The 13,089-nt window shown below is 45.0% G+C and overlaps 1 protein-coding gene across 2 annotated transcripts in view; it reads left to right on the top strand.

Annotated features, from left to right (window-relative positions):
- The window catches only part of LOC106584534 (Golgi apparatus protein 1), a 43,995-nt gene that overhangs the window by 10,390 nt on the left and 20,516 nt on the right, over positions 1–13,089 (top strand). For both annotated transcript variants that reach the window (XM_082968093.1, XM_014169938.3), the window contains exons 2-3: positions 12,337–12,366; positions 12,575–12,661. In XM_082968093.1, coding sequence (XP_082824219.1) covers positions 12,337–12,366; positions 12,575–12,661 — 117 coding nt within the window. The remainder of the gene's footprint in view (positions 1–12,336; positions 12,367–12,574; positions 12,662–13,089) is intronic.

Below are 13,089 nucleotides of genomic sequence, written 5' to 3' on the forward strand. Positions count from 1 at the left end.
GTCAGTATGGCCTACATATATGTTATCTTGGCTGCTCCATTTATCCTACCCCAACAGTGTGGGTTAGGTGTAGCCTACTATTTACTTAGACAGTTTAGGCACATTGTGTCAGTGTTTTTATCGGTACTCTAGACTCTGCTCTGCTAGTGAGGGTGTGAATCACTCCTTATGAATGGGTGAGACTAACAAAATGCTGCAGCAAATGAAGATGGCAGATGGTCCGCAGTGCTAATGTGTGATTAGCATGATAGCGGTACTCAAGCTCTCCTCGCACACATTACTAGACAAGTTGATCTCTGCCAGGGGTAGATAGATGAGAGAGAGGATTCTACGTGGGGTGAATTGGTTGTCACTTTACCAGATTTACAGAGGGAGATGAAATGCAGTTTGTGAAAACTTGTAGTCTGTGTATTAGGGTTGCACATTTTGGGGAATATTCAGAGGTGGACATATTCTGTGGGAATTAACGGGAATATATGCAAATTAATATTAATACCATTTAAATGTAGTTTTTTGCATCGGACATATTTACCATATCATATGGAGACAGAAACATGTACCTGACCATAAGTAGACGTAATTGCAAATGATTAAATCCTACCAATAAAAATATTTGTATTGATAAGTGTACTTTAATTAGTGAGTTGATTCTTCACATGGGATGATTTCACTGAACAACAAAAGAAAGGGAATATTGAATGATCCATCGCATATCCCAAAACCTTTTCAACATCTGTAAAATGATAACCAAAGCTTTAGTTTCTAGACTGTCTTCCTCTCAGGCTTCCATGTCTTCTCCCTGGACCTCAATGTCCACCTCTTGAACATCAGACTCTGAGGCCTCATCTTCACTGTCACTTTCCAACCTTGTTGAGGATGGCTCGTTGTTAGGCTCAAAAAGCCTCGAATATGCCCGGATGGCCACCAATTGTTCAACCCTTGTATCGGTAAGCCTGTTCCGTGCTTTGGTGCGTGTGTGTTCCCAAACAAGGGCCAGTTGCGCTCTGAGGCGGCTGATGTTGGTGGGATTTGGAGGATGATGGCAGCAACAGGGGAAAGAACCTCAGATCCACAAAGTCCCTTCCACCAGGTGGCTGATGAGATATGTTGGTATGACTGCCATATTGCATCTCCATTCCAAAGCCCTTGCTTGGAAGTGTACTTCGCCAGACTGCCAAGAACCCTGCCCTCATCCAGGCCAAGGTGGTGAGACATGGTAGTGATTACACCATAAGCCTTGTTGATCTCTGCACCAGACAGGATGCTCTTGCCAGCATACATGGGGTCCAACATGTACGCTGCGGCGTGTATGGGCTTCAGGCAGAGGTCTTCACGCTTTTTGATGCATTTCAGAACTGTAGTTTCCTCTGCTTGGAGCAACAGTGAAGTGAGCAGGGCAGTACGGATTTCTTCTTACATCTGCAAGCAGAGTCTGAACATCAGACAGGATGGCATTGTCTCCCTCAATCTGTACAATGGCTACTGCTATAGGTTTCAGGCTGCTTACCACTCTCTCCCAAAATACATCATCGAGGAGGATCCTCTTGACGGGGCTGTCCATATCGGCATGCTGTGATTATGGCCATTTCTTGGAGACACTCCTTTCCCTCCAGGAGACTGTCAAACATGATGACAACACCACCCCAACAGATAGAACTCTATCCAAGATGGCGTCGCAGTCAGACGTCTTGTCGTGTGTATGTATCTTTTTTCTTCGCATATCTTTTAAAATTATTTTTCTAAACCTGAACTTCAGAATACTCTCCTGCAACCCGCCTCACCCAATGTGGTGTGGATCTGCTTTTTTCTAAAGTATTTTTCTTTACTTTTGAACCCCAACAGAAGCTAGCTAGTAGTCAGCTAACCACTGCTAGCGGTCATCAGCTAACCTTTAGCTCGGAAAACTCTCGCCAGTTTGCATGACGCGATTCAAACCAGAGCATACTGGACTTATTTTCTCTCCATATCCCCGGATTCCTATCGCAAGCTCTGTATCTTTTCACCTGGATCATCGTAGCTAGCTAGCTGCAATCCGAATGGCTACTCCTGGCTAACGTCTCTGTCCCGAAGCAAGCACCAATTAGCCTGGAGCTAGCCCATGCTAGGCCCATCTCCCGGCTAGCTGAAGAGGTCCATCAGCCACTCCTGGGCTACAGTACCTATTTTGCCAATTGGCCTGGACCTATTTTACTGCCAGTTCGGAGCCCCACCGATCCTTAATGACTGGACTACCGACGTAATCTGCCCGAGGGGGTTCTTCAACTGGCTACAACGTCACGACGTCCCCTGAATGCCCATCTGCTAGCCACGGCCCGCTAGCTGTCTAGAGCATATTGGACTGTTAGCTGAAGAGATCCATTGGCCAATTTCTTGGGCCACTATACCTATTTTGCCAATTGGACTGGACCCCCTTTACTACACAGAACACTACTAATCCATCACGACTGGTCTGCCGACGTAACCGCACGAGGAGGCTCCGCACAAGGCTATAAGACTTCTTCCGTCGCGACGTCCCTCTAAGGCCCTTCTGCTAGCTTGCTAGCCCCATCTCGCTAGCTGTGTCTCTAGCCAGCCTAACTACTCACTGGACCCCTATGATCACTCGGCTACGCATGCCTCTCCCTAATGTCAATATGCCTTTGTCCATTGCTGTTTTGGTTAGTGATTGTCTTATTTCACTGTAGAGCCTCTAGCCCTGCTCAGTATGCCTTAGCTAACCCTTTAGTTCCACCTCCCACACATGCATTTACATTTTAGTCATTTAGCAGACGCTCTTATCCAGAGCGACTTACAGTAGTGAATGCATACATTTCATAAAACATTTTTTTCTTTTTTTTTCCCCGTACTGGTCCCCCGTGGGAATCGAACCCACAACCCTGGCGTTGCAAACACCATGCTCTACCAACTGAGCCACACGGGACCACATGCGGTGACATCATCTGGTTTAAATTATATTTCTAGAGACTATCTCTCATCGTCACTCAATGCCTAGGTTTACCTCCACTGTATTCACATCCTACCATACCTTTGTCTGTACATTATGCCTTGAATCTATTCTATCGCGCCCATAAATCTGCTCCTTTTACTCTCTGTTCCAAACGTACTAGACGACCAGTTCTTATAGCCTTTAGCCGTACCCTTATCCTACTCCTCCTCTGTTCTTCTGGTGATGTAGAGGTTAATCCAGGCCCTGCAGTGCCTAGCTCCACTCCTACTCCCCAGGTGCTCTCATTTGTTGACTTCTGTAACTGTAAAAGCCTTGGTTTCATGCATGTTAACATTAGAAGCCTCCTCCCTAAGTTTGTTTTATTCACTGATTGAGCACATTCTGCGAACCGGATGTCCTAGCCGTGTCTGAATCCTAGCTTAGGAAGACCACCAAAAACCCTGAAATTTTCATCCCTAACTATAACATTTTCCGACAAGATAGAACTGCCAAAGGGGGTGGAGTTGCAATCTACTGCAGGGATAGCCTGCAGGGTTCTGTCTTACTATCCAGGTCTGTACCCAAACAATTCGAACTTCTTCTTTTAAAAATCCACCTCTCCAGAAACAAGTCTCACCGTTGCCGCTTGTTATAGACCACCCTCTGCCCCCAGCTGTGCCCTAGACACCATATGTGAATTGATCGCGCCCCCCCCCCCCCCCAATATCTTCAGAGCTCGTGCTGCTAGGTGACCTAAACTGGGACATGCTTAACACCCCAGCCATCCTACAAATCTAAGCTTGATGCCCTCAATCTCACACAAATTATCAATGAACCTACTAGGTCCAACCCCAAATCCATAAATGCAGGCACTCTCATAGATATCATTCTAACCAACTTGCCTCCAAATACACCTCTGCTGTCTTCAACCAAGATCTCAGCGATCACTGCCTCATTGCCTGCATCCGTAATGGATCTGCGGTCAAACGACCACCCCTCATCACTTTCAAACGCTCCCTAAAACACACTTCAGCGAGCAGGCCTTTCTAATCGACCTGGCCCGGGTATCCTGGAAGGATATTGACCTAATCCCGTCAATAGAGGATGCCTGGTTATTCTTTAAAAGTGCCTTCCTCACCATCTTAAATAAGCATGCCCCATTCAAAAAATGTAGAACCAGGAACAGATATAGCCCTTGGTTCACTCCAGACCTGACTGCCCTTGACCAGCACAAAAACATCCTGTGGTGTACTGCATTAGCATCAAATAGCCCCTGCGATATGCAACTTTTCAGGGAAGTTAGGAACCAATATACACAGGCAGTTAGGAAAGCAAAGGCTAGCTTTTTCAAACAGAAATGTGCATCCTGCAGCACAAACTCAAAAAAGTTCTGGGACACTAAAGTCCATGAAGAATAAGAGCACCTCCTCCCAGCTGCCCACTGCACTGAGGCTAGGAAACGATGTCACCACCGATAAATCCACTATAATAAATCCCTGCACCTCCCACAGCAACTCGCCCAAGCCTCCCCCATTTCTCCTTCACCCAAATCCAGATAGCTGATGTTCTGAAAGAGCTGCAAAATCTGGACCCTTACAAATCAGCCAGGCTAGACAATCTGGACCCTCTCTTTCTAAAATTATCTGCCGAAATTGTTGCAACCCCTATTACTAGCCTGGTCAACCTCTTTCATACCTGGTCAACCTCTTTCCAAAGATTGGAAAGCTGCCGCAGTCATCTCTAGACCCGAACTGCTACAGACCTATATCTATCCTACCCTGCCTTTCTAAGGTCTTCGAAAGCCAAGTTAACAAACAGATTACCGACCACTTTGAATCCCACCGTACCTTCTGCGCTATGCAATCAGGTTTCAGAGCTGGTCATGGGTGCACCTCAGCCACGCTCAAGGTCCTAAACGATATCATAACCGCCATCGATAAGAGACAATAATGTGCAGCCGTATTCATTGACCTGGCCAAGGCTTTCGACTCTGTCAATCACCACATTCTTATCGGCAGACTCAACAGCCTTGGTTTCTCAAATGACTGCCTCGCCTGGTTCACCAAGTACTTCTCTGATAGAGTTCAGTGTGACAAATCAGAGGGACCTCTGGCAGTCTCTAATGAGGTGTCACAGGGTTCAATTCTTGGGCCGACTCTCTTCTCTGTATACATCAATGATGTCCCTCTTGCTGCTGGTGATTCTCTGATCCACCTCTACGCAGGCGACACCATTCTGTATACTTCTGGCCCTTCTTTGGACACTGTATTAACTAACCTCCAGACGAGCTTCAATGCCATACAACTCTCCTTCCGTGGCCTCCAACAGCTCTTAAATGCAAGTAGAACTAAATGCATGCTCTTCAACCGATCGCTGCCCGCCCGTCCAGCATCACTACTCTGGACGGTTCTGACTTAGAATATGTGGACAACTACAAATACCTAGGTGTCTGGTTAGACTGTAAACTCTCCTTCCAGACTCACATTAAGCATCTCCAATCCAAAATTAAATCTAGAATCGGCTTCCTATTTCACTCATGCTGCCAAACATACCCTCATAAAACTGACCATCCTACCAATCCTCGATTACGGCGACGTCATTTACAAAATAGCCTCCAACACTCTACTCAACAAATTGGATGCAGTCTATCACAGTGCCAGTCTATCAAAGCCCCATATACTACCCACCATTGCGACCTGTACACTCTCGTTTGCTGGCCCTTGCTTCATACTTGTCGCCAAACCCACTGGCTCCAGGTCATCTACAAGTCTCTGCTAGGTAAAGCCCCGCCTTGTCTCAGCTCACTGGTCACCATAGCAGCACCCACCCGTAGCACGCACTCCAGCAGGTATATTTCACTGGTCACCCCCCAATGCCAATTCCTCCTTTGGCCGCTTCTCCTTCCAGTTTTCTGCTGCCAATGACTGGAACGAACTGCAAAAATCACTGAAGCTGGAGACTCATATCTCCCTCACTAGCTTTAAGCACCAGCTGTCAGAGCAGCTCACAGATCACTGCACCTGTACATAGTCCATCTGTAAATAGCCCATCCAACGACCTCATCCCCATACTGTATTTATTTATCTTGCTCCTTTGCACCCCAGTATCTCTACTTGCACATTCATCTTTTGCACATCTATCACTCCAGTGTTTAATCGCTGTATTGTAATTACCTCGCCACCATGGCCTATTTATTGCCTTACCTCCCTTATCTTACCTCATTTGCACACACTGTATATAGACTTTTTTTCCTACCCTATTATTGACTGTATGTTTGTTTATTCCATGTGTAACTCTGTTGTTGTAATGTGTCGAACTGCTTTGCTTTATTTTGGCCATGTCACAGTTGTAAATGAGAACTTGTTCTCAACTAGCCTACCTGGTTAAATAAAGGTGAACAAAAAAAACAAACAGGTGTTGCTGGGCAGCTTCAATGTGGTGCTCTTATTCTTCTCACTTTGCTGCTATAACTTGATGACCCTTCACATACCTAACCGTTTCCTTGGGTTTCTTGTAGAATGTATCCATTGTTTTCAGTGCCATGTCCTTGAAGAGCAGATTCGATGCATGAGCAGCACAGCCAATGGGTGTGATGTGAGGGTAGGACTCCTCCACTTTAGACCAAGCAGCCTTCATGTTCGCAGCATTGTCTGTCACCAGTGCAAATATACCTTCTGTGGTCCAAGGTCATTGATTACTGCCTTCAGCCCATCTGCAATGAAGAGACCGCTGTGTCTGTTGTCCCTTGTGTCTGTGCTCTTGTAGAATACTGGTTGAGGGGTGGAGATGATGTAGTTAATTATTCCTTGCCCACGATCGTTCGGCCACCCATCAGAGATGATTGCAATACAGTCTGCTTTCTCTATGATTTGCTTGACCTTCACTTGAACTCTGTAGCCACCAAATGAGTAGATAAAGCATGTCTGGTTGGAGGGGTGTATGTTGGGTGAAGAACATTCAGAAATCTCTTCCAATACAAATTGCCTGTCAGCATCAGTGGTGAACCAGTTGCATACACAGCACGAGCTAGACATTCATCAGCATTTCTCTGACTACGTTCCTCCATTGAGTCAACTTGATTCCAGGAGGACCATGAGCTGTTGCTATCGATAAGGTGTCTGATTCATCATTTTCACCTCAAATAGAAGTAGAGGGACTTTTGTCAGAGGTAGCTTGTTGTGAGCACTGAGTGAACTTTAGACCAGATGATTCTGCATCTTTGTTGCGTTATTCACATATGATTTGTCACAGTATTTGCAAATGTACACAGCTTTTCCAACTACATTATTCTTCTGCAGTAAAGGTATTAAAATTAAATGTGTATGGAAACAAGTGAATTAAGTGAATTAACACTCAGTTAGCAGGCTTAAGCAAGCTAAAACCCACATGGTAGCAAAAACTAACTAGCAGAAATTGTTAGGAAGTTAGAAATTATTTAAACACACTTTGCTGTAGGCTACTATTTACTAGTTAACAAAAAATGTCATATAAAATATATTCACCCCACCCAGTATTGTGATCAAAACTTATCAGAAAGCATGTAGTCCTTAGCTCAATAGCATCTCATTAGTGTGCAAGATCTTGAGAATCAGCTGTACATGTGATGGAAGAATACACTGTGCATGCAGAGGGTTGCAATTCCATTGAATTGGGGATAGTTTAACCAAAATATGCCACAAGACCTAGAATTGCCTTGTGTATACCACAAAAAAAAGGTTCACTGTTAATAAGCGAACTTTTTTTTAAAATGAATTTAAGCCACATTCCCGGGCTTAACTTCCCATGGCAAATTTCCAGAAATTTACCGGTAAGTTTCCGACCCTTTGGAACCCGTGTGTGTGTTCACTCACTCACTAGGGAGGGGCACGGTTATTCGAATATCCAAACGGACGTTAGCATTCTAATACTAAAAAGAGAAAGAAGAAAAACAGGCCTATTATATCAATGGAAAAGGCTTTATCAATATTAAATACACTGCTCAAAAAAATAAAGGAACACTTAAACAACACAATGTAACTCCAAGTCAATCACACTTCTGGGAAATCAAACTGTCCACTTACGAAGCAACACTGATTGACAATGCATTTCACATGCTGTTGTGCAAATGGAATAGACAACAGGTGGAAATTATAGGCAATTAGCAAGACACCCCCAATAAAGGAGTGGTTCTGCAGGTGGTGACCACAGACCACTTCTCAGTTCCTATGCTTCCTGGCTGATGTTTTGGTCACTTTTGAATGCTGGCGGTGCTTTCACTCTAGTGGTAGCATGAGACGGAGTCTACAACCCACACAGGTAGTGCAGCTCATCCAGGATGGCACATCAATGCGAGCTGTGGCAAGAAGGTTTGCTGTGTCTGTCAACGTAGTGTCCAGAGCATGGAGGCGCTACCAGGAGACAGGCCAGTACATCAGGAGACGTGGGGGAGGCCGTAGGAGGGCAACAACCCAGCAGCAGGACCGCTACCTCCGCCTTTGTGCAAGGAGGAGCAGGAGGAGCACTGCCAGAGCCCTGCAAAATGACCTCCAGCAGGCCACAAATGTGCATGTGTCTGCTCAAACGGTCAGAAACAGACTCCATGAGGGTGGTATGAGGGCCCGACGTCCACAGGTGGGGGTTGTGCTTACAGCCCAACACCGTGCAGGACGTTTTGGCATTTGCCAGAGAACACCAAGATTGGCAAATTCGCCACTGGGGCCCTGTGCTCTTCACAGATGAAAGCAGGTTCACACTGAGCACGTGACAGACGTGACAGAGTCTGGAGACGCCGTGGAGAACGTTCTGCTGCCTGCAACATCCTCCAGCATGACCGGTTTGGCGGCGGGTCAGTCATGGTGTGGGGTGGCATTTCTTTGGGGGGCCGCACAGTCCTCCATGTGCTCGCCAGAGGTAGCCAGACTGCCATTAGGTACCGGGATGAGATCCTCAGAACCCTTGTGAGACCATATGCTGGTGCGTTTGGCCCTGGGTTCCTCCTAATGCAAGACAATGCTAGACCTCATGTAGCTGGAGTGTGTCAGCAGTTCCTGCAAGAGGAAGGCGTTGATGCTATGGACTGGCCCGCCCGTTCTCCAGACCTGAATCCAATTGAGCACATCTGGGACATCATGTCTCGCTCCATCCACCAACGCCACGTTGCACCACAGACTGTCCAGGAGTTGACGGATGCTTTAGTCCAGGTCTGGGAGGAGATCCCTCAGGAGACCATCCGCCGCCTCATCAGGAGCATGCCCAGGCGTTGTAGGGAGGTCATACAGGCACGTGGAGGCCACACACACTACTGAGCCTCATTTTGACATGTTTTAAGGACATTACATCAAAGTTGGATCAGCCTGTAGTGTGGTTTTCCACTTTAATTTTGAGTGTGACTCCAAATCCAGACCTCCATGGGTTGATAAATTGGATTTCCATTGATTATTTTTGTGTGATTTTGCTGTCAGCACATTCAACTATGCAAAGAAAAATAGTATTTAATAAGATTATTTCATTCATTCAGATCTAGGATGTGTTGTTTTAGTGTTCCCTTTATTTTTTGGAGCAGTGTATATTTACAGTGCCTTGCGAAAGTATTCTGCCCCCTTGAACTTTTCAACCTTTTGCCACATTTCAGGCTTCAAACATAAAGATATAAAACTGTCATTTTTTGTGAAGAATCAACAACAAGTGGGACACAATTATGAAGTGGAACGAAATTTATTGGATATTTCAAACTTTTAACAAATAAAAAACTGAAAAATTGGCCGTGCAAAATTATTCAGCCCCCTTTAAGTTAATACTTTGTAGCGTCATCTTTTGCTGCGATTACAGCTGTAAGTCGCTTGGGGTATGTCTCTATCAGTTTTGCACATCGAGAGTGACATTTTTGTCCTTGCATTCGTCCTTGCAAAACAGCTCGAGCTCAGTGAGGTTGGATGGAGAGCGTTTGTGAACAGCAGTTTTCAGTTCTTTCCACAGATTCTCGATTGGATTCAGATCTGGACTTTGACTTGGCCATTCTAACACCTGGATATGTTTATTTGTGAACCATTCCATTGTAGATTTTGCTTTATGTTTTGGATCATTGTCTTGTTGGAAGACAAATCTCCGTCCCAGTCTCAGGTCTTTTGCAGACTCCATCAGGTTTTCTTCCAGAATGGTCCTGTATTTGGCTCCATCCATCTTCCCATCAATTTTAACCATCTTCCCTGCCCCTGCTGAAGAAAAGCAGGCCCAAACCATGATGCTGCCACCACCATGTTTGACAGTGGGGATGGTGTGTTCAGGGTGATGAGCTGTGTTGCTTTTACGCCAAACATAACGGTTTGCATTGTTGCCAAAAAGTTCGATTTTGGTTTCATCTGACCAGAGAACCTTCTTCCACGTTTGGTGTGTCTCCCAGGTGGCTAGTGGCAAACTTTAAACAACACTTTTTATGGATATCTTTAAGAAATGGCTTTCTTCTTGCCACTCTTCCATAAAGGCCAGATTTGTGCAGAATACGACTGATTGTTCTCCTATGGACAGAGTCTCCCACCTCAGCTGTAGATCTCGGCAGTTCATCCAGAGTGATCATGGGCCTCTTGGCTGCATCTCTGATCAGTCTTCTCCTTGTATGAGCTGAAGGTTTAGAGGGACGGCCGGGTCTTCGTAGATTTGCAGTGGTCTGATACTCCTTCCATTTCAATATTATCGCTTGCACAGTGCTCCTTGGGATGTTTAAAGCTTGGGAAATCTTTTTGTATCCAAATCCGGCTTTAAACTTCTCCACAACAGTATCTCGGACCTGCCTGGTGTGTTCCTTGAGCTTCATGAAGCTCTCTGCGCTTTACAACGGACCACTGAGACAGAGCAGGTGCATTTATACGGAGACTTGATTACACACAGGTGGATTCTATTTATCATCATTAGTCATTTAGGTCAACATTGGATCATTCAGAGATCCTCACTGAACTTCTGGAGAGAATTTGCTGCACTGAAAGTAAAGGGGCTGAATAATTTTGCACGGCCAATTTTTCAGTTTTTTATTTGTTAAAAAAGTTTGAAATATCCAATAAATTTCGTTCCACTTCATAATTGTGTCCCACTTGTTGTTGATTCTTCACAAAAAATGACAGTTTTATATCTTTATGTTTGAAGCCTGAAATGTGGCAAAAGGTCAAAGTTCAAGGGGGCCGAATACTTTCGCAAGGCACTGTATGACATTGCTAAACAGAATAATATTTCATGACGTTCTTAATTCAATATTTTAATGTAGTTTTCAATTTTAATGTAGTTTTCATGACTTGCGCCCCGAAGACCTACCGTAGCGTACATGGGTTTCACGCGTTTGTTATTGTCGGCCAATCAAGGTGGCATTAGTAAGTGGCTCCATGTGTAGCAAGTGAAGTGGGAGATCTCTAATCAAAGCTAAATGGAATTAACGTTACGGAATTAAGTTAGCTAATTGAGGAGTCCGCTACAACGAGCAACCATCAGGTAGGCTGTGGAATCTGAATGGATTTGCTGTAGATCAGGACGGGAAGCACAGCAAAATACAGTAGCCTCAGTTAGCCTAGCTTGCTGGCTATCTTAGCTAGTTTCTTTCCATCGATTTGATGCATTAGACGGGCACTACCAGATATGATGATGATGATGATGATGATGATGATGATGATGATGATATATGGCGTCTACAAGTTTGTCTAACTAGCAATAGTCCGTACGCTCGCTCGTCAAACACACACTGACCTCTGCCCATCCCCCGAACTGCTGCAAGCAGAGTGGCACCTCTCTCCCAGATTGCACAACAAATCAGTTTCAATTGTTTAATCAAAGTATTTATTTTGACTGGGGAAGAAATGCATGATATTCAAATAGCATTTGAAATAATGTCACTAACACAAGATTTGGCTGCAATGTGGCCCTGCCCTCCTGTAGATTGTAGTAGGCCATTTTGTAGAGATGTTATTTTATCACTATAGCGCTGATTGGTGCTTAGTTGGACAGGACTGCATTGCTTACAGTCAGTCTCCTGCAGCTCAGCTCCCATAGGGAGGCCATACATCAGTCAGCCTGGCCTGAGAGGTGCTAAGGAGAGGCATGCAGACATTCCTCTCCTCCTCAATGGCCTTGTGATAATTTAGGAGGTGGGCTCAGTCAGGACAGTAGCTATATTAAGCACAGGCCCATTAACGGTATAAAGTCAAATGGGACTGATATTGACAGGTGACACTAGTATGTTTCTACAGCCCTACAAGTTGTTGAGTCATTACATTTTACTGGTGGCTAAGTGTTGTGTTAAGCTCTTCTCTGCTCCACGCTAAATGACAACCGAAGTGCTGCATCACTGTGTTTGTTTGTTTGGCCTTGTGCTCTTAATTGCTCACTGCCCAGCATTTTCCTGCTTCTCTTTACGGTTCGCATGATAGTTTGACCTTTTTTTTTCTCTCCAGGAAACCGAGATCGCTGCTGACTGCAACCATGTAAGTGTTTTGAACTCCCTCCCTCGCATCATTAAACCGTCCTTTCAGTTTGTGTAACTGAATGTGAATAACGATTTAATACAGCGTTGTTAGCCCCACTTGTGGTCTGACCTGCTATCACACCCCTGCTTGAATTTCCCACTCACAGTGGACCTGTACTGTTTTCTCTGAGCTATCAATAGACTTGTTTAATGTCTTCTTTCTCCAGCTCCTGTGGAACTACAAGCTGAACCTGACGACTGACCCCAAGTTTGAGTCTGTGGCTGTGGAGGTGTGCAAGACCACCATCACTGACGTAAGTTTGCTAGCTAGCTGGCAGAGCTTTATGGATCTGACTACAGGTAATAATCATTATTATTTGGGTGCTTATTTGTCCTGTTTCACATATGTACAAGTGTGTATTATACACATGCAGGAAATGGGCTTTTTGCATATCTCAACTCCCCCCGAGACACCCTCCGCGAGCGGCCAGGGTCAGCCATTATCAACGGCAACCCTAATTGCTCCAGGGCTAAGTGCCTTGCTCAAGGGCACATTGACAGATTGTTCACCTTGTCGACTCTGGGATTTGAACTAGAAGTCGACCGATTAATCGGAATGGCCGATTTAATTAGGGCCGATTTCAAGTTTTCATAACAATCGGTAGTCGGTATTTTTGGCCACAGATTTTTTATTTTATATATATATATATATTTCACCTTTTATTTAACTAGGCAAGTCAGA

Source organism: Salmo salar, chromosome 23 (genome assembly GCF_965601325.2).
Source record: "Salmo salar chromosome 23, fSalSal1, whole genome shotgun sequence".
Classification (NCBI taxonomy): Eukaryota; Metazoa; Chordata; class Actinopteri; order Salmoniformes; family Salmonidae; genus Salmo; species Salmo salar.